The following is a 20905-nucleotide window of genomic DNA, read 5'->3' on the forward strand; positions in this document are numbered from 1 at the left end:
AAAAGATTTCTGGAAGTTGAAATGAATTCATTTCATGTGGTTTTATGGACATTCTCTGGGAGCTGAGAATGGCTATTGAGAAACATCTTAAAATTCTTCATCTTCTGTAGATAGCTGAGGAAATTCAGATCATGAAAGCAGGGGGAATTGGTAAACTTAAGGGGTTGAATATTGAATGATGACTACCTTCCTATGGATGTGATTCCACTTGTTAGCCGTCAGGTCACTATCTTTGTCATGCTGTCTTTAAACTTAGAAAAAATAGTTTTCAGTTATAGCACTGGTTCCATGTTAATTTAATTATTTCAGATGCTTTTTCTTTGTTGTTGTCTTTTTCTTATCAATATTCTTTTTAAAATTCCATGTCATGTTGTTACACGCTATGCATAGTCTTAATAACTTACTGAACTTTGAACTTGCTTGCATTCATTTTGGAAGCGCTGAGGCGCTTCTGGGTCGAAAGGATTAGCCAATGATATAACTGGTGCTCAGGGGACACCTAGTTGGGTGCTCCTTTCATGTCCCCATTAATGTGCCCACCAAAGTGGTACCTATCTTACCTACTTGTGATTACTCATTTTCAAATTGCTAGGTTGGCAGGAGCTGGAGTGAATGATGGGAACTCATCCCGTCTATTCTGACCAAGGCTTCCTGAGACCGTAATTAAGCACATGCTTAGTTAAAACAACCCTTGTTTTATTTCAACGCTGGGAATTATGTTCATTCCCAGCCTGTAATGAGTCCCAAACAGTCTCTCGAGATAAACACCCACCTTTCTCTCCTTTGAATTGCTGCCAAGAACTAAAGTGCCAAATTAACTATAAAAAGCCAAACGAAATACAAAGTCCACACAGAGCTTCAAGGTTTAATCCGAACAGAGTGAACGACTTTGCTTCCTGCAAAGGTTTCTCTACCTTTGCATTTCCTTTATATCTTATGGGAGGGGCAATCACTTCCAAGCCTTACTTCCAAGTCGCCCCTTTTGTCTTAGCTGCTCTTGCCTTCTAGCAGCTTTGTGCACACGCACACCAGGAACAGGCTCCCCTTGTTACTCTGCCTCACTGCTCCCAGACTCTGGAGGCTCCGGAGGCAGCACCGCACTCCCAGATGGTCCTGGCCCCATCTCTGCATCAGACGCAGGACCCTCATCTGAGTCCCCTCCAGACTCCCAGACTGGTCCCCGTTCTTCCCCACTCTCCGATTCCGGTGAACCACAACACCGTCACACAGCAGCATTTGGATCTCGAAGGTGGCTTTGCTGATTGTCAACCACATTAGCCATCACACTCCTACTTTGAACTAGTTGAGGAAGTTGTTCACTGTGATGGGCAATTCTTCTTCAAAGGAAACTTACCTGGTCTTGCTGATTTTCTGACTGAAATATCTAAAGGACCACACTATTATCTGGAATTCAAAGACCGTCTACCTTCTGTTTGCATTTGTTGATAGACAACTTGTTCTGTGGGCTGGAGCAATCATCAGGGGTATCCTCATACCTTGAAAAGTCGATGTGGTGACAGCTCTGAGAATGTATGAATGTGCTACCCATGTGGCTTTGTCTTGTTTCTACTAGGCAGAATTCTGTGATTTGAACTTGGTGGCTCATGCTAATGGCAATTTTTCTGTTGACATGGAGGTTATGCGCAACGGGATCAAAGTAGTACGGTGAGTAGAAACATGGCACCATCCGTAATTTATTACAATTGTTCAGAGTGTTTATGTACAGATGGTCCTCAACTTACAGCAGTTCATTTAGTGGCCGTTCAAAGTTACAACGGCACTGAAAAAAGTAATTTACGGCCATTTTTCACAGTTACAATCTTTGCAGTAGCTCCACACTCGTGTGATCAAAATTCAGACGCTTGGCAACTGACTTATATTGATGACAACTGCAGTGTCCCAGAATCCTCTGTTGCGACCTCCTGACAAGCAAAATCAATGGGGAAGCCAGATTCACTTAACAACCGGGTTACTAACTTATCAGGTGCAATGATCCACTTAACAACTGTTTGCAAGAAAGGTCATAAAGTCGGGCAAAACTCACTTTTAACAAATGTTTCACTTAACAAACAGAAAGTTGGGGCACAATTGTGTTCTTAAGTCGAGGACTGCCTGTGTTTATGTATCGATTGTTCATTAGGCTTTAATGTATTTCAAGGGAAATACCAAGTTTGATTTTGGCTACTGATGAAACAATCTTTCATCTGGATGTTAAATAGTGTGTTAAAAATTGTATACCGAGTTTATTCAAGCCTATTATAGAATTAGAAGTTGGAGATTTTCATGAAATTGCCAGTTACGCAAATCTTTCCTTTTTATGTGTAACTTGCCCCCATTGACCCAAGAGGAGAATATTGCCAGTCTAGGCTGCCCAATACTTTTCTGATTACTGAGATTGTGCAGTAGAGTGCAGTGTTAGTATCCAGTACACTACAGTATACAATTATCATCACTAGAACTATAAAATATATACTCACTGCAGTGCTACCATTGAAAGGTTATTGAAGAGTCCGACGTTTCTGTGGGATTATTTGATTTCCTAAATAATCTTATATATCCCTGCAGCTATTCTCCTATCTTTGCAGCCATTTAAGCAACATTTGAAAAATCAACTCTTCCTCACAAATCTGTGTTCTCTTGTGCTGTGCTTTTTCTGAGTGCCCTTCTGCCCCCAAGCTATCATATACAGTATGTCAGTGGTTCTCAACTGTTTCTTCACCACAGACCCCCTTTAAATACCTTTTGTGGCCAGGGACCCCACAAGACTTAACTCAAGATTTAAATCATAACATTTCTTCAAGCCCTCATGGACCTCCTGTGATGACATGCCCTCCCCAGGCTGCTGCAGTATGAGATGGATATATTTCTCCAGATATATTACACTTAAATCCCCGTTATGTCCAACACTCATGGAAATTATCAGATGTTGAGGTAGATTGTTCATTAATAGTAATTCTGACTTATGATGAAGGCTTGCTGTGTTTCCAAGTGCAAGTCTTTCTCAGCATTAACTGCCCAAGGTCTTTAAAAAATGGAATGTCAGAGATGCTAAAAATATGACTTTCTTCTGTCTTTAAACAATTTCTGTGCCAATTTACTGTGTGACCCTTGGTTCTTTTCTATGCTTTGGGTCTTGGTGAATAATTTAATAAGCCACTAAATGAAGAATCATTGAAGTTGCAGGTTTAATTCTGCGAAATAAACTTCAGATATCGACCCCTTATCTCATGGGTGTCAAACTTTTTTTTTTTTTTTAAACAAGTTTTTATTAGCTTTTAAAGACAAACAAAACATAAACCTTATACACATTAAACCTCTTTCCCTTGTGAATTTTTACAAGGCAGATAATACAATATTTTATACAATGTGATTTTAATATTTCTTCTCATTAAATTTAATCATCATATTCATATTTCCCTCTGTCTTGTTTACAATTATGCTCCTCCCGCTTTCCTCCAAGGTTTTACCAGCTCTCACATAAACAGAAACACACAAAACACATAAAGTAAAACTTCTTTTCAAAAAGTAGCTTGGCCCCGGATTACCACTCTTTGTATGGACTTCAATTAAATTCATATTCATCTTATATGCCATTACCTATCTTAATTACCATTCTGTAATTTCTTTGTAGCTTCTCCCGCTTTCCTCTCTTCTTAATTCTATTTTGTTTATTAACTTAATTTAAATCATTATATTTCTATCCTTTGTCCATTATTTTCCAATTATCTATATATTTCATTCCCCATAGTAAAATAAAAAAATTTCTCCTGAAATCACAAATCAAAGTATGATGCCTTTCCATCGCACCTCTAAATTAACATTTAAGGTAACTCCAAATTCCCTATTTGATTCTGCTTAGTACATACTACTTACAAAAGAAAAAGGAAAAAAATAGTGAATCCATAACATAATTAAATATATCATCAAACATTAAATCTCATAACATTTCAATTATCTATTTCAAAAGCAAGTATCACAATAATATATTCATACTAACATCCACGCAATAATCAATTAAGCTCTACATTTAAACTAAATATTTTAAACCTTATTTTATTAAATCTTAAATTCTACCATTATTAAACTTTTAATATTTTAGTCTACTCAGATCTTATAAAGTTATAATTTTTTATTTTTAATACAAATACTACAATACTATCATATGTACCTTGCAGAATCCTTTTAAAACCAAATTATATTACCCTTTATCCCTAAAAAACCATTTCTTTTTCACATCTTGTTTAATGCCCTCGTGGCCTTTTTCCCCTTCTTCCTCCCTGTCTTATCCCATCTGGTCTTTTTACCCCCTTAACTTCCCCTCTCTGTTGTATTTCTCTTCCTTTTGCTTTCTAACCTCATATTGATTTTGCATCTTATTTTCTTCTTTCTTAAATATTTTTTTAAGTCTTATATCCTTTTTTCCCCCTTTCTTTCTTCTTTCTTTCTTAAGCACCTCTATGGGTTCATTAAAGATGGCTTCTTCTTCTTCATCTTCTTCCATCAATTGTTGTATTTGCTGATAAGTAGCAAGCGCCATTTCTAAAAAGCAAAAAATTTGCCCCGCATCATCTTTCTTTATTTTGCCATATTCCTCTCTCAGTTCATCAGCAGATAAAATCATTGTAAATCCTCTTCTTTTTCTTAAAAGAGCCAAAGATATTTCCAAGCTTAAAGCAAGTCCCAAAGTCACCAAACAATCCAAACAAAGCACAAAGTTCTTCCCTTCTTCCTGGGTTAAAATCAGTTGCAAAGGGAGAAAAAGAAAGCCAGTCTGTATTTTAAGTTCTTATTGCAGTAACTTCCAATCTCTAAAAACTTCCAGGCATCTCCTTCAACAGAATCTTAGTATAAATTTTCCTTTTGTCCTCTCCCTTCCCATTTATAACCAGAAGCTTTTAGATTTTTACCTTTTATAGAATAGTAGTATTTTCAGCATTCATTCGTTAATTCCATGTGGAAGGAGAGTAAACTTTCACTTGAAACACTTTCACTCGCCGCTTGCCAATCTCTTCTGGAAACAAAGTATCTTTCAAACAAAAAACCAAATCTCAGATTTCAGGGTGTTAAATATATCCTCTAATCCCAGTTCAGCCAAAATAACTTTCGCTTCAAAAATTTCTCCTTCTTCCTCCAGCACGATCTTATCCGGTTGCTGACTTCTTTGTGGCGGCCATTGCTGACCGCCGCTGGACCGACTTGAGAAAAGGAGGTTGTGCCGGGTGGGGAAGGGGTCTGCGAATACCCCAACCCCTTGTCCGGATCCTCCTATCTTCGGTTGCCTCTACGGGCAACCTTATCCTCCGGACCCGTCTGGGTCGGAGGAACTGCGCGCTAGCGCGGCGGGGATCGCAGAGATCGCGAAACCCCACCGCCTCCGAAGCCGACAAACCGGAAGAGCTCGGGTATGGATGGATATATTTCTCCAGATATATTACACTTAAATCCCCGTTATGTCCAACACTCCTGGAAATTATCAGATGTTGAGGTAGATTGTTCATTAATAGTAATTCTGACTTATGATGAAGGCTTGCTGTGTTTCCAAGTGCAAGTCTTTCTCAGCATTAACTGCCCAAGGTCTTTAAAAAATGGAATGTCAGAGATGCTAAAAATATGACTTTCTTCTGTCTTTAAACAATTTCTGTGCCAATTTACTGTGTGACCCTTGGTTCTTTTCTATGCTTTGGGTCTTGGTGAATAATTTATTAAGCCACTAAATGAAGAATAATTGAAGTTGCAGGTTTAATTCTGCGAAATAAACTTCAGATATCGACCCTTATCTCATGGGTGTCAAACTTGTGGCCTGCGTCACGTACTGGCCCCGCCCCACCCGGTTTAGCGAAGGGGAAAAAAGTCCCGATATGTCACATGATGACGCCGTGATGACTCGAGTTTGACACCCTGCCTTATCTGATTCAGGGCTATGGGATGGGAAGTATGAAGCTTTTCATGTTTTCTCTCTCATCACATTATTGATCTGAATTTTCTATCTGGACTGTCTCCCCTTCCTCATCCCCCAACACATCTGGTATTATTTGCATTGGGGAATAAACATGTTTATACTGGCAGTTCTTTCCCCTAAGTGTTCTAACCTAGGCTTCCCCAAAAAGCACTGAGCAGACTCTTTGTCCCAGCAAACCCCCTTTTATTAAACAAAGGTGAATTTCTTGCATTCACTTTCAGCCAAAGGCCTGGCAAACAGTCTTTTAAGGGTGTAATTAGGAGCACAGACCTTATCTAGCTTGGAGAGCTGCCAAGTAAATATTTTCAAACGCAGTGCTGACAAGGAAGGACTCAGCACAAAGTCTCTGAGATGCACAGACAGATCTTCACACTGCTGCAATGAACAAATGAATTGTTTCCTGAAAAAGCCCCCTCCCCTTTTTCTCCTCTTTTAATCCCCATGGGAGGGGCCATTCACCGTCCACCTAGGGCTTTACTCCCACATCAACCCTTAGTTTGTAATTGTTCTTTTCTTTTGGCAGCTCTGCGCATGTGTAGGCTGGGAACTGGCTCCAGCTGTTCCCCCACCTCACTGCTGTCTGACTCCAAAGGCAGCTGATAACCGCCAGACTGCCCTGGCTCCATCTCTGCCTCTGATGCAGAGCCCTCATCCGAGTCTTCCTCAGCCTCCAGGATCGGCCCATGTTCCTCCCCAACCTCCTCACTGTCCGACTCTGCTGCCAGCTCCGCTAGCTACTGGCGGGCCATAACACTAAGTAGACATGGATGGGTCTATAAAGTCATAGGGAAGCAACTTTAACATAAAAGGATTTTGTTTAGCTTTTAATCTGGAGCAAGGCTAGAGCAGGGACAAGTCTTCCCATCTTGAACTGGATTGGTTCCCTACACCTGCTGTTTTCAGTCTTGTGATTGACTTACCACAGAAAGATTCCAAGTAAAGTTTGTTTTCTTTAACAAGAGGGTTGTATTTTGAAGTGCACATACGAATGCACGCACTCAGATAACGCAGTATTTTTATACACCTTTATTCAGACTTCAGGATGAGTGGGATATCAGCAAATGTGCCAAAGACTAAATCAGTACATAATTCTTCAAACACAATACATTTAATTCAAACAATTATTCTATAAATCTATTCAAACGTCTGGATGAATAAAATGGTTTTAACTACTGGTTTCCAGGTGTTGGGGCCGATCAACCTCTCTGAATACCATTGGGGCAGCACATCAATCTTTGTTATGTCAAAGTTGATATACATTGCGTTAAATGGGACATGGCCCGGAGACTGCAGTGAAAGTGTTGGAAGAAGCCTTTAGCATATATGCTCGGATAATTGCTGGGAAATTTCTACTAGAGCTTGACCACCCATGAAGATTGAATTGTGATGGCAGAATAAACAATGCGCTGTCTAGAAATTAGTATAGTCTCTGAACACATAGTTATTGTTTATCCCTGAGCTTGGGAATGTGGCAGCCTTGGGTTTTAATGAGTAACCATTAAATTTTCCTCCAGCAACCGAGAAAATGAGACCAACTTGAATCAAGACTGCTTAAAACAAATTTTGAAAATTGCATGGATACTTTAAAAAGCTGTGAATTTCCTGTGTTTTGTATCGTAATATGTTATTTTATCTAACTCTGCAAAGGTTCTATAGCTCTCTCAGTGGCAGAAGACCAAAGGAAAGTGAACACATTGAGTAAGAGGGTTTGATTTAGGCATCTAAAATGGAAACTATAGACCAAGGGTCTTCAAACTTGGCAAGTTTAAGACTTGTGGACTTCCACTCCCAGAATTCCTGAGCTAACATGACTGGAGGAGGAATTCTGGGAGTGGAAGTCCACAAGTCTTAAAGGTGTCAAGTTTGAAGACCCTGCAATAGATTAAGAAGCAGCTTTTGTGGACAAATGCATTAGATTCTTTATCCTGCCTCTCCTTCCTTTTTATATTCACACCTTTTCTTCCAGGAGCCTGAAACCGGACTTTGTCTTGATCCGCCAGCATGCCTACAGCATGGCTCGTGGTGGAGACCATCGCGGCATTGTTATTGGCTTGCAGTATGCAGGCGTGCCCAGCGTCAACACTTTGCATTCTGTATACAACTTCTGTGACAAACCTTGGGTGGTGAGTGGCAGAAGATAATAATTGAGCAAAGAACCAGATCGATGCCACTGTACTGTAGATTCTGTATTAGAACTAAACATAGAAAATTTAATATTGTAAATTAAGGAACGTACTAAGGTGGAGGACTTGCCCTTGTTTCTTTATTTTGTGAAAAAGAGGTATTCGGGAGGGCTTACTACACTTTACTAATTTAGTTTTAAGCTGCTTTTGGATGTTGTAAAATGTTCAAATACAATTATCATTCATCATTCCTACAGTTAAAGAAACAATTAAACAACACCTTTCCAACAAGAGAAGGTAGCAATTTTTTTAAAAAAGCAAGTAATGTCAACTAATTAAAACGTCTGAGTAAACAAAAGTGCTGAAATAATTGCAGTGTTGTATTAGTTACACTTTCCACAAAGAAGCTCTTTGTCATCACCTAATCTATCCAAGATGCCAACTCTCTTATCTCATAGGTAAGCTAGTTTAGAAGAGATGATCCTAGAATTATCTGGTCCCCAAATTCTTTATGTATTTAAAAGATAGGCATGAGTGGCACTGTAAGTTGGACTTGGAAGGAGATGGGTAATACTATTTTTCTTGGTTGGGTGAGTTATCAGTCATGCTGCATTCCACATTAGCAGAACCTTTTAGCTTGTCTTTGAGGATAGCCCATGGACAGCATATTACAAAAATGGCCAAGTCATGCATGTCTAGGCTGGCTGCGTAATATGTCAGCACCTCCCTAGGAGTCAGCTAAGTGTTACCGATGATGGTGGACATTGTGTAGGATTTCTGACATTTGAAGTTTGTTCTGCTAATATTATGAAATTATATTATGAAATTATGTTCAGGCTCAAGTAGAGGGAAGGAAGAGGGAAGGAGTTGCAAAGAGAGCGGTTGATAGTAAAGTTAACCTTAGAAGCTTGTGGAAATAGATTTAGGAATATCTTCCTTGTTTCTTACTGCACTGTCTCTCCAATAGTTTGCCCAGATGGTCCGCCTGCATCGCAAGCTCGGTCCGGAAGAATTCCCCCTCATTGACCAGACATTCTATCCCAATCATAAGGAGATGGTAAGTTGGACTGGCATGTGGAAGGCTGAGGATCTTTCTGATTATGTGCTGAGACTAGCACATTCTGAGTGCTCTGGCCCCTTTAATAATGAAAAGGGCAAGTAGCTATTTCTGAGCTGGACCATTGAGAATGAACATGTTTATGCATATATCTATGCATATAGCTATCATTAAAGTGGTTTTCAGATATAAAACATATCAGAGTCATTCCTTCTTAGCCAGCATGTCTTCATTTTCCTGTTCAAAGATGAGTCATGTATGACAAGGCTTGACTTCTGAATGAAGTGGCCATACTTCAATCTGCACTAATTTGAGTTTTTAATCATCTGTTCGGGGTTAACGTGACTACAAAAAGGGACATAGACTGCATTTGGGCAAATGTTTTCTCATAAATCTTCTAAGGAAAGACTTTGTCTAGTGGAGGCAGAGGTGAAATGCTCCTATGTTGCCAATAATGCTTGCAAGAAATCATTTTTATCTTAAAAGTGATGAAATTATTTTTCTCTTATAAGTGAAAACAAATCTTGATAATTACTTTAATTAATGTAACAGATAAAAGATTAGTTTAATGAATCTAACATAATAACTCATATAATGTAATGTAATATATTGAACAATCAACATACAGTAATTCTGGGTATACAAAGGCTCAGATTGTTTAGGTTGCACTTTGCTGGTGAACTGTTCTTAAATATGGACCCTCTTAATTTGCTTCAGTATTCAATACTTACTCTACCATCATACTACTTGTTTGTGTTTGCAAGTAGCACACCCCTTTTTCTTCCTATGGAAAACTTGGAAAATGTATTCTTATTCTCATTTACAATATTTGTGTTCTCTTTTTCCATCTTAGCATCTCCTGGAGGTTAATTTACACTTGTGACATAGCAACCCCTTCTCACAACTTCATTCCTCCCTTCCATCCAGTTCTTTTTATTGGGAGGTGTGGGCAGAGACTTTAAAACCGATATAATCCTAGTATAATTCTAAAACACAGTGATGAAAACCAAGCTTGTAGAAGGTCAGCTTACAATTTCAGGGATTGTACAATTTACTTGAAGCTCTGCAGATCAGCCCTTGCCCCCATGGCTTGCCTCTCTGTGTGATTAAGGGTTTTAGAATGTACCAGTTGGGCCTCTATAGTGCCTGCTCACTTTTGAACTGCCGAGAAGCCACATATTACTACAGTTATACCTTAAACAGGTTTGGAAGGGGACTAAGGTTCAAAATAAGCATCAATGTTCTCAGAAAGTAATATAATATCCAAACAAAGGAGAAGTTATTTAAAGAGCACTCCTCGTAGTTATTTTCAAAGTGCAGAATAATTTTGTGTGGTCTTGGGATACAAGGATGGTTTGGCTAAATGTCATTTCCCTTTCTTATCCTTTTCCTTTCTATAGATAGCACTCTTGGCAGGAACTCAGCCATTCCTTAAAATGCATACTTTTCTGCTCTTTCTTCTAAATCCTGTATGTGTGCGTATTGCAATCCTTTGATCTTGCAGTTATTCAGTGATGGCTTAAAAATACTTCTCCTGTGCTTAGAGATATGCAGTTGTTAATGACGGTTTCATGTTTCCACATTGGATATTTGGCTGAGCTGTGCAGCTTTGGAAGATGGTTTCTTTACTCCTAACCCAGGATGTGGGCAGTGGAATGGTAAACTTAGGATACCCAGACAAGAAGAAAGACTAGAGTTATAAGGGAAAACTGGAAGGCCCTTTGGAGGCTGTTCTACAGACTACTGAAAGCTTCTTCTGTTCCTTTTGTGAAAATTATCTGCATACATTCTAGGATTTTTTCTCAGAAAAAAACATCTAAAAGTATTTCCTTGGGTTTTCCTTAGAGGAACCACTGTGTCCTACTGTAGAGGCTATTGCCAGAATCAGTACAGAACTTGAGCAAGCTTAATTGTTGGAATTGGCATTTATTTAAAAAGAGACAACTCAGATACAAACGGAGGGATTGTCAGGGAGAGGAGTACCACTCCAGAGTCCATAAGATGTTACTGCCTCAGGAGGCGAGACTTGCGAAGGGACCCAGGTCCTTGGGAACTCAGGGATTGCCAGGTGCAGAAGTTAGCGCTCTCAGACCGAGGCAGGCAAGCCAGGCGCTTGGCCTGAAGGCCATCCCATATCCGGGACATGATCCCATCTGTCCATAGGCACTGGTTGTCAGAAGAGATGAAACATGGCATGGAAAGGCAGGACATGACCTGTTGAAAGAATGGCAGAAGAACATAAGGACAGCGTGAGGGAGATGTTCCTCTTGAATATCACATAAATACTCCATTATTGCGTCTCTTAATTTCTTAGTTCTACGTTGGTGTAATCTAGGACAAGCAATCAAATAAGATGGGGCCAAAAACAACCCAAGGTTGTTGAAAATTGGAGATTTATATCTTATCAGGTATACATCATTTATTATATCTCCAGTCTTGGAGAATTTGTTCTGATTTTAATAGAATATACTATATGCTTTGAATTGAGCAAGGACTAAAGGACACATGACATTGGCTGTGTCATTGCTATATCCCTTTACAACCAACACTCAGGCAAACTTTAACTTTAACCCCATTTTTCCAAGTCACTTCACTGTTATCCACCCCATAATTCATTATTTACCAGAGTTGCTCATTCCCTGTTTAATCTGTGCCTATGTGTGGATGAACAATTGATTCTACATGTGACAAGCTGCATCTTTGTAATCTTCCCTTCTCCCTTTTTTAAAGATTGCAAATACACCCACTATTATCCTGCTTTATCCTTCTAGCTTTCCAAGAGGCTAGAAGCTTTTGCTTCTTATTGGTTGTCAAGAAGGAAAAATCCTTTCGATTCAGAATGGAAATTCAGGATATTAATCTTTTTGTAGTTTTTTTTTTTAAATTTCTATCAAGATCTGAATGAGAGTTGTGGTGGGCAAGCATGGAAAACAAAATTTTGTTCCAAATCTCCTCCTCCAAAACCAAAAATTTTGGAGGAGATTGGCTTCTTATCTTCCAGCTCAATCATGTGCATAGAAACCTATGGAACTCTGTACTATCATCTACATGGATTGCATTTACTAGATGAATTGCTAGATAAAGCTATAAATATCATATGGATAGCCTTTACCAGGCTGATGCCCTCCAGATATGTTTGACCTCAATCTGCATGATTTCCCAGCTAGTATAGCCAATGACCATTAAACCTCGAGATTTTCAGAATTGTAACCTTAACCAAATGGAGGGCAATAAGCAGAGGAAAGTTATGAGCTCTAATTTCAGCTTTCAGGATAAGAAGGAAACACCCCCCCCCGTGTGTGTGTAATTTTTTTTGGCTAGCCTGCAAATCTGCCTGCAAGCATTTGCTTCTGCTATCAGATCCCTGAGACAGATTATTTGCTAGACCCAGACACTCACTGTGCAGTTGCAGCCCTTGCTGTAGTCAAGACTCAAGCCTCGTTTCTGTGCAAGAGAAAGCTGAGACCACGGCTGGATGAAGGAACAGGCCGTGATCATGACACGATTGCCATCTATCATCCCTATTGGCCAAGAAAGAGAGAGAAATTAAAACAGGGAATATAAGCATTCTATCCGATACATTAGTTGCAGATTTTACTTTTATAATCAAGCTTTGGCTTGCTGAGTTTCCTGTAAATATGTTAATATTGTACCTCTTCACCACCATAAGTGAAGCACTATACATACTATTTTTCCCTTCCAGGGATGAATAATGAAATTAAATGTGGCTTCTGTTGTAAAGCAAATTCTTTGCCAACATTTTTTAAACTCGATCCCCTGAATGAATAATGCGTATAGAGTTTTGGAGTTGTTGGGTGCATTTGTTTTTTAAATTTGGGCTTCTTCCTTTGTTGGTATTGCATTGACTTAGTAAAAGGAGAATTCTATAAAATATCTCTCCTGCTCACTCCAGATATTTTATTAAGGCTTTATTCTTTAATATGCCAAAGGCAAAATTGAAGCTAAAGATTAGCTTAGATTTTAGCGAAACATTGGGAAAAAAGATGCTTTAACAGTATGGGTTATATTTGATAGTGGACGCAGGAGGGGAATCTCTGGAATGGCTTAACCAAAGACCAGACAGCTATGACCTAACCATGAGATAGTTCTAATCTGTATTGCAGATTCTTTGTTAAAACAGAATATAGATTAAATCAAGGTTTCTTCCAAAATTTGAGACAATGTGACATCTTTTTTCAATTAACAAAGTTGGATACACACTGCGAAATCAAATCCCATACTATTCATATGTGCACATAGCTTTCGGTGCATTTAGTATAGGGTTAAAGTATCTGTGATAGGTAATAAAGTTTTGTGTTCTGTATTTTGGGCAATTAATTCTGGATTTAAATTTATCTTTCCCACAAAACAGACTTCTGCTTTTCTTTTCTTTTTTTTTCCACTGAGAGCAGAAACATATTGTTTGAGTTGTTTGTTATAAGCAGCTTTGAGGTTGGCCTTGGCAGAACCACTCACTATGGGGTAAAACTGTTCCTGGATTGTGTCATTTCAGACTGCAGGTGGGGGCTTAGTTTTGAATGCTTAGTTGAAAAAAATTCACTGCACACAAAAAGTAGATGTTAGAGAGAAAAGCTTTGGCCTGGCCTAGTTTTTCCATGACGTGCTGGTTTTCTAAATGTAAGAGGTGATTGTTTTTCTTTTGGGAATAACTCTCCAATACGTAGCTTCATACTTATAGTTGCAACCAAGATACATTTTCTTGAGGTGATTACCTAGATTAGAGTGAGATTATATGACAAATATTTTAAATAAATGGTATGAATGAATACAGTTCATAATATAAAGAATGCCTACAAAATCAATATGTTGGGCAGGACTAACAAAAGAGCTAAATTTTACAAGGAGCTGTGGACTTCCTATTATGTTCTCTGTCTTGGAGACATGTTATGTTTCATCTTATCAGTTTACTATTGCTAATATAATAAATTTGAGACAATATGGCGTCCATTTTCAATTAAATGAAATGTGATATGCACTGTGAAATGGCAAATTTTTTTTAGACAAAAGTCTTTTCCAGTTCTCTATGAAATGTTAAGGCTTTGTTTTGCCATTGAATTACAGCTTCAAAAGATTGGCAAACATTAGGTACTACTAAAACTGAAACCAACTCTGAATAGTTGGGTCTTTCAGATACAGTAGTTTTAAATTATTTGTGGAGGGAAAATTCACAATTCTGTCCTCTTCCTTTTATGCTAAATATGACAGATTTCTCCAGTTTTTCCTCCCATTATTTATGTTCTTCACAAGAATATCACAAGTCTTGCTTTGAGACATTTTTCATCATGCTCAAATCTGTTTTTTATTAAGCATCCAAAACAAAACTCCAAATTCTTTAGCTATGGAATATTTTACTGATTTTCCAACTAGGGCCCATGAAGGTATATACCATGCCATACTATAGTCCCTGATACAAACATAAATATAAACATATATATTTAAAAACCAGCTTTTAGCTAGTTTAAAAATCTTGGAAGAGTATCAAATCTCACAAAAGTTTGTTGTTGTCACAATTTTGTTAGCTGCTTGCTGTTCTTGCCTCATATTTCATAAGATTTAAGCTGGAAATACCAAATTCTTATGAGATTTGGCAAACTTAATGATATTTCACCTATTAATATTATTAAAGAAATTTTGGAACCTTGTGGCTGTTACCAATGCGATTCCTGTGTGTATTTTGTTCCTGCATATGCTAGGTTACTGACCTTGACTGTTAATTCTAAAAAATGTATGATAATGTTATAGTGGCCTACGCAAAGATAAAAAAATAAAAATGTCTGAATTTGTTTTCAGTTGTTCCTGGTCTTAGGGATCACTCTGTACCTGCAATGACATATTCTTCCCCTTTGAGTGGGCCCTTGTGTTCATAACCACAGAGGCTTTCCATAGCTGGAGTGTAGAGAAAGCGGACATCTTGCATCTCTTCTGGCCCCTTATATACCTGGAGAAAGAGAAGAACAGGAATGTGTACAGGGATGGAGAGTTATTCAGATCAAGAAGGGACTACCATGTGGAAAAAAGGAAAGTCGAGGCTGCTACTTGATAGGAGGTTTTCATAACCCTACCAGAAGAACTTACATCGTATCTGCTATTCTAGGTTAGAGTTCAAATACCAGTTTCAGTATAAGCTGCTTGAACCAATAGATATCAACAAATTTCTCATTTTCTTAAAGTATGTGAAGACTATTGGCATGCTTGAATAACTTTAACTGGATTCCCCCCCCCCCCCATTTTTTTCAGACTTAAGCAATTATGGAGGAATGAGATAGCAATATAATAATCAGAATCCATGACATTTATAATGAAAAATGCAGAATTGAGGACTTGCAGATAAAGATATCCAGTGAATTTTGTTTCATATTATTTTCCAGAAATATTTTTTTCATAGACTTGTGTCTTTGAACTGTTGGATTAAGGCATTATAAAAAGCATCTTCTGTTAAAAGTCTGCTTAAAGGCAGATTTGGTGGAAGCTATTAGTTGGTTTCCTGGTTTCTTTCAACCATGGAAACTCACTGGATAATTTTGGACCAGTCACAATTTCTCAGAGTAGGTTACTTCCCAGTCTTGTAGTGAGGTTGCAGAAAGAAATGGAAATACTTATCAAATAATGAAAAGGAAGTGCTTACCTTGGTTGTTTTGATTTCATGGCGTATCCACCACACAGGTTCTCCCACAGAAATGTTCACATGCTGCTTGCTGACACTCACAAATTTGCCTCTTATCACTACAAAAAAAGAGGTGGCAAGTAACATCTTATTTTCCTCAATTCTATCATTAACTACTAGATATTTCTTTGGTTTTAGCTGAAGCATTGCTTGTGACCCTTTAAATTCCTGGAACCTCTGATACAACTCCTGGCTTGATTTAGTCAGCTTCAAAGCCTTAAAGTTCAATTTCTGCCTGGTATCCTTGAATCCTGCTGTAAAATGATACACAATGCCTGGGTAGGGTCAGTGGTTGTCCTTCAGCTTTTTATTCTGGGCGATTTTGAACTGGTTGTAGAGAGCAGGCAAGGGGCTCTTATCAAGAAATCTCTGGATTCTTTTCAGGATTTAGAGATATCTACTACACAGATTCTCATACAGTGAATCTGGAGTTACATTATCAGCTATTTTTTGGACCATTGAGAATTATTCTGTGACTATACAGTTGTTCTCAGAAAGTATGGGAAGGACATCTCTGTCTCTCTTCCTCACCACCTCCCCAGAATAGGTTTTGAGTATTACATCCTATGTTTGTGTGGAGATGGTGTATGACGGTGAAGGACTTGACTTCAGAATGAAAAGCCAATCTGAACAATCTGAAGACCAAACCACTCAAGCAGCTAGTGCATAAATACCACTTCAGTAATTGGTAACAAGAATAACAAAGGACATTAAATAGATGAAAACATGTTTACATGTATCTCAGATCTGACAACACAGCCACAAACATCTCTTCCACAATAGTATCTTTCAGTTAAGTTGACTTGAACTTTCAATTATCTGTTGCTGAGTGTATAGTAACAAAGTCATGGGCGAATCTGCACCAATTTAAAGAAAACTGCAGGAGAGAAAAATGCGAAAAAGCAATCTGTCTATCCCTTAGCCCCATGCCTTTCCTGAAATTCCTTTCTATGAATTTTTCTATCTAGAAGAATGTGGAGGAACAAAATGGTGGGGGGTTTTTTTCTCTTCTCTCAGCTTCTCTAAACTGTGGCTCACTATGTTTATGTGTGCTATGCTAACTGCACTGTGTTATGAATTCAGAATCAGAAAACCATGGACTGGTATAGTGCTATATTGTTAAGTTATGTTTGGGAGGAAGCAGAGTTCAGGTATAAACTACCTGCTTGATATGCGGAAGATCCCAGGTTTAAAATTCAGTTATCTCTAATTAAAAGAATCAGATGGCAGGTAACGGGACTGACCTGAAGAATGTAAAGTTATGTTTGAACATCATGCTATGTTGTAGCAAATGTTTGTTATAATTGCAAACTGAATGCATTCATTCCCATATATTGTTTTCTTCCCATCTCTACCACACGATAACATATTCCGCTCTTATTTGTTTAGTTGTAGAAATGTCAAAAGGCTGCTGTTTCAGGACATCTGTCAACCTGTGTTTTGTTTTAGAGTAGCTTTATCCATATGAAACCATACTTTGATATCCCTTTCCTAAATGACGAATTCTTAGCTGCAACGGGACACTACTTGAGGGCTTACACACAATATTTTTTAATGACAAAACATGTGTGAATGTAGCCAGAACTGGTCAGAATAGCTAGTATGGGGATCTGATCTGACTCTGATCTGCAATAAAACTATAAATTTGTGTTATGATTTAATATCAGTTTGTTCTAATGTAATATCCTTGTGACCATCTGGAAGTTCACTGCATGATTCTGAATATCATCTCAGCTCCCCCGTCAGAGTCATTGTCTGAATAAATTGGATGAAGGGAACACTATAGATGCTGATTTGAGTTTATGGGGGAAAGGCAGGATATGAATTAAGAGACAGATATACAAAGAAGCAGAGATCACCTAACCTTGTGCTAAAGGCATTAAAATAGACTGAGCAGGTATTTCGTTACCCAGAGGTGAATACTTGTTCTTTTTCCAGCTGTTTCTCTTATTCTTGCCTGAATGTTATATAAAATCCAGGCATTTTTCAAACAATGAAAACAAAACTGAAAAATCTCCAAAGATTTAAAAAAATTGAAGCCAAAAGAGTTGAATAGAAAATATGTTGTGCGTTAGAATTGGACATGCAGATTAAACTTGTCCATCGCTTAACTTGTTTAAATTGAAGGTACTGAATTTTCTACTAAGAGATATTCCAAGCTGGTAAACAATGAACTTCCAGAAATATGGGGATTGATTCTATTGAATAAAGGAACAGCAACATAGATTGTATTTAAGAGCACCTTATAGGAACAGTGCTAAACATCTGCGATTTGTATGTGCATAATATCATAATACTTAATAAGATTTCAAAGGGAATAAATTCCTATATTTAAATATTTCCACAAACAGGCAAGATGGATAAAACCTCAGCATTCCCTGATACAAAACAAGTTTCCGTTTAGACTGCCAATTTATTTAGCAAGGTTGGGAGCCATCTCCTCTGCCTTTAACAGTTGCCTGATCTCAGCAAAGGAAAATTTTCTGGTATACATTAAATTTGGAAGGTGGGGGAGGGGGGAATAGCATAATTTCTATACTAGACTGCTATGGAAAATTACAGAAATTCTGCCAGAAGGAAAAATAAATAAATAAATAAAAGCTGGCAATCTTATTTCAGTTGTAATAGGCTGAGGAGTTGATGGGTAGAAATCTTCTCAGCCTTTATTCTTTGGAAGTGTTCCAGAATAATTAATTTATAGTGGTTCTAAAAGTCCTTCAACCTCCCCTTCTTACAAATGAGAACATTACGGCTTCAAATCATAATCATTATGTATTATTTCCAGGACCAGTGATAAGCATGTTTTTCAGTGCCAGTTGCTGGGAAACAAACAGAGGTGCTTGGAGGCATCTAGTTAAATACTATAGGACTCAAAATGCTGGCTTTAATAGATGGTGGCAGACAGGTAGTTTATCCAGCAGAGCTCCTCTTCTATTTTTTGTTTGCTAGAAATCACACGTGTTTCGGGTAAGAGGAAGGAGATGAAACATCAGTGTTGCCGATTGCAATCCCATCTTTCTCTTTCTTTTTTAACCTTACGGTGTTTATAGCTTTTATTTTTACAACTTTATTCACCCCAGGAGCTATGCGGGTCACCAAGTCCAACCCTTTGCTGATGCGGAAGATAGATATTTCTCTGATCTGTAGTCATTTAGACAACTGGGGAAAAAATGAGAGTGGAAGAGTTTGCTACTTTTCCAAGGGAAACTGTTCCACTATCAAGCAGTTTATGCCGCCAGCTCCTTAGAAAGTTCTTACTACTGATTAGTTAGCATCAGTGGTGGTATTCAAATAAAGTTGCCACCGGTTCGGTGGGCGTGGCTTGGTGGCTGCGCTTTGCGCGCATGCACACACTTTGCGTGCACGTGCGTGCCAAACATGCACTTTGTGCAGACTCAGAGGGGTTCTAACTTGCCTCCTGCAAGCCTGCACAATGGTGGTCGCTGCAGCAGGTGCCGCACGGTGCTATTCTGCGCCGCGCAAAGCAGCTGCGCTTTGAATTCTGGCCATAAAAGTGAGTATGGGAGCCCGGGCGGGCGGGTGGTTCAACCACAGAGCAGCGAAGAGAACCAGTTCGGTCTCCACTGCTCATCGCCGCTACTGGTTCTCCAGACCCGGGCAGAACCGGTCGAATACCACCACTGGTTAGCATAGCTTATCTTGTAATGTGAAACCACTGATTTAATTTACTGTGCCCTGAAGAGTGGCTGAAGATTAAAGAACCTAATTATTGAGAAAATAATTTCTGAATTTGGAAGCATATGCACAAAAAAATGACTTGACAAACATGTAAGTATATAGTAGATCACAGTTAATGAAATTTGTGAGAGAGGGATAGACAGCAGACTGATGGACTATAGCAGAAACAATAACTTGAGAGAATGAGATAAGACACAGGGGAGAGAACGATTGAATTTTTATTACTGTATCTATGATCCAGGCACTCACCCATATCAGCGTTGCAGTAGGCAGACTGAGGATGTCTAGGGGCGCAGGAACAGGCTGCTGTTGGATCTGCCTTCAGACTGAGGAGAAAAACACCGACCACAAGGAATCTGCACATTTTAGAATCCATTTTGCAGGGAGGAGGCGAGGAGAGAAGTCACTCAGATGCAGCCTGCAAGACAGTGGCAAAGTGTTATTCCAGAAGAAGAAGTGGCAGGAAATGAAGGGGTGTGAAAAGGAACATCAAATATGAAGTACCAGTGGAAACTCCTGGACTTGGGCAATACAGCTAGAGACAAGGAGGGGAATTCCTTACTGCCTGGATGAACACAACTCTTTGTGTTTTGTGGTATGGGCTGGGCAGGCAGGGCAGGATCTAAATTGAGGGTTAGATGACTGAAGGAATAAGCCCAGTGTGAGGAAAGACTCTGGTTTCATTTTGCTCAATTCATTTACGGTGGCCTCTTCATACCCTCCTCCACCACCCGGCACAGCCTTGGATATTTACTTGAAAGAAGAAAGCCTTAGCAGAGCTCGGAGTGACAACCTGGCTGAACAACCATTTCTAACTTCAGAGGTTCCTGGGTGTCACAGGAAAAAAAAAAAACGGGTAAAAGAGAGGGTGCTGAGGCTAAAAGAAGGGGAAGGTCTTCCTGGAAATGCTCAGTTTTACCAGAGAAATCAGCTGAAATTTCCAAAGTGGGGAGGTTACAAAGGGATCCCCTTGAGGTGGGAAAGAGGATCTAAAGAGGACTTGGTGCGCTGTAAAAGAATGGCCCTTCTCCTCACCTTTCTCTCTGTTGCAGTCCAGGCGTCTCCTGCCACTTCAAGGCTGCAGCTCCCAGCCCGGCAGGGTTGGTATTTAAAGCTCACCCCGCTTCCCCCATGACTCCCCCTGCTTTTCCTGTCCTCTTTGCCAAGGAGGCGTGACTGATCCAGCCTGTGGTTTTTAGCAGAGAGTCAACCCTGCCAGGGTGGGGTGATCAGTGCCTTTACAGATGGGGAGGAAGGAGCAGCATTAGCAACTTCAGAGGGAAGAATTTGTCAGGAAGTTTTGGATTACTCAACTGAAAAAGAGAGTGGGTGATGATGGCTTAGAAGGCTGTCTTTGAAGGGGGGGTGGAGGCAGGCAGGTG

At 39.1% G+C, this 20905-nt stretch overlaps 2 protein-coding genes across 4 annotated transcripts in view; one reads left to right on the forward strand and one right to left on the reverse strand.

Moving 5' to 3' along the window:
- The window catches only part of SYN1 (synapsin I), a 110605-nt gene that overhangs the window by 45864 nt on the left and 43836 nt on the right, over window positions 1-20905 (forward strand). For both annotated transcript variants that reach the window (XM_087956657.1, XM_026684146.2), the window contains exons 3-5: window positions 1574-1665; window positions 7926-8082; window positions 9050-9139. In XM_087956657.1, coding sequence (XP_087812783.1) covers window positions 1574-1665; window positions 7926-8082; window positions 9050-9139 — 339 coding nt within the window. The remainder of the gene's footprint in view (window positions 1-1573; window positions 1666-7925; window positions 8083-9049; window positions 9140-20905) is intronic.
- On the reverse strand, window positions 11046-20693 carry TIMP1 (TIMP metallopeptidase inhibitor 1). Of its 2 annotated transcripts, none has more exons than XM_026684136.2 (6): window positions 20559-20693; window positions 19773-19941; window positions 15786-15883; window positions 14981-15098; window positions 12539-12660; window positions 11046-11353 (listed from the first exon to the last, which is right to left on the reverse strand). In XM_026684136.2, the coding sequence occupies exons 2-6, from the start codon at window positions 19897-19899 to the stop codon at window positions 11144-11146; spliced, it is 675 nt and encodes a 224-aa protein (XP_026539921.1). In that variant the 5' UTR covers window positions 19900-19941; window positions 20559-20693; the 3' UTR covers window positions 11046-11143. The 2 variants fall into 2 exon arrangements, with proteins under 2 accessions (XP_026539921.1, XP_087812785.1); XM_087956659.1 differs by having other exon boundaries at window positions 19773-19927; window positions 20559-20658.

This window comes from Notechis scutatus, chromosome 2, assembly GCF_049901735.1.
Source record: "Notechis scutatus isolate UNSWTSFEM ecotype Mainland chromosome 2, rNotScu1.2, whole genome shotgun sequence".
In the NCBI taxonomy this organism is placed as follows: domain Eukaryota; kingdom Metazoa; phylum Chordata; class Lepidosauria; order Squamata; family Elapidae; genus Notechis; species Notechis scutatus.

Coding starts and splice junctions, on each gene's coding strand:
- TIMP1 (XM_026684136.2), bottom strand. CDS start 19,899: ATGGATTCTAAAATGTGCAGATTCCTTGTGGTCGGTGTTTTTCTCCTC. Junction 15,099..15,785: donor ATGAAATCAAAACAACCAAG/GTAAGCACTTCC, acceptor CTCTTTCTCCAG/GTATATAAGGGGCCAGAAGA. Junction 11,354..12,538: donor GCAAGGGCTGCAACTGCACA/GTGAGTGTCTGG, acceptor TTCTTTCAACAG/GTCATGTCCTGCCTTTCCAT.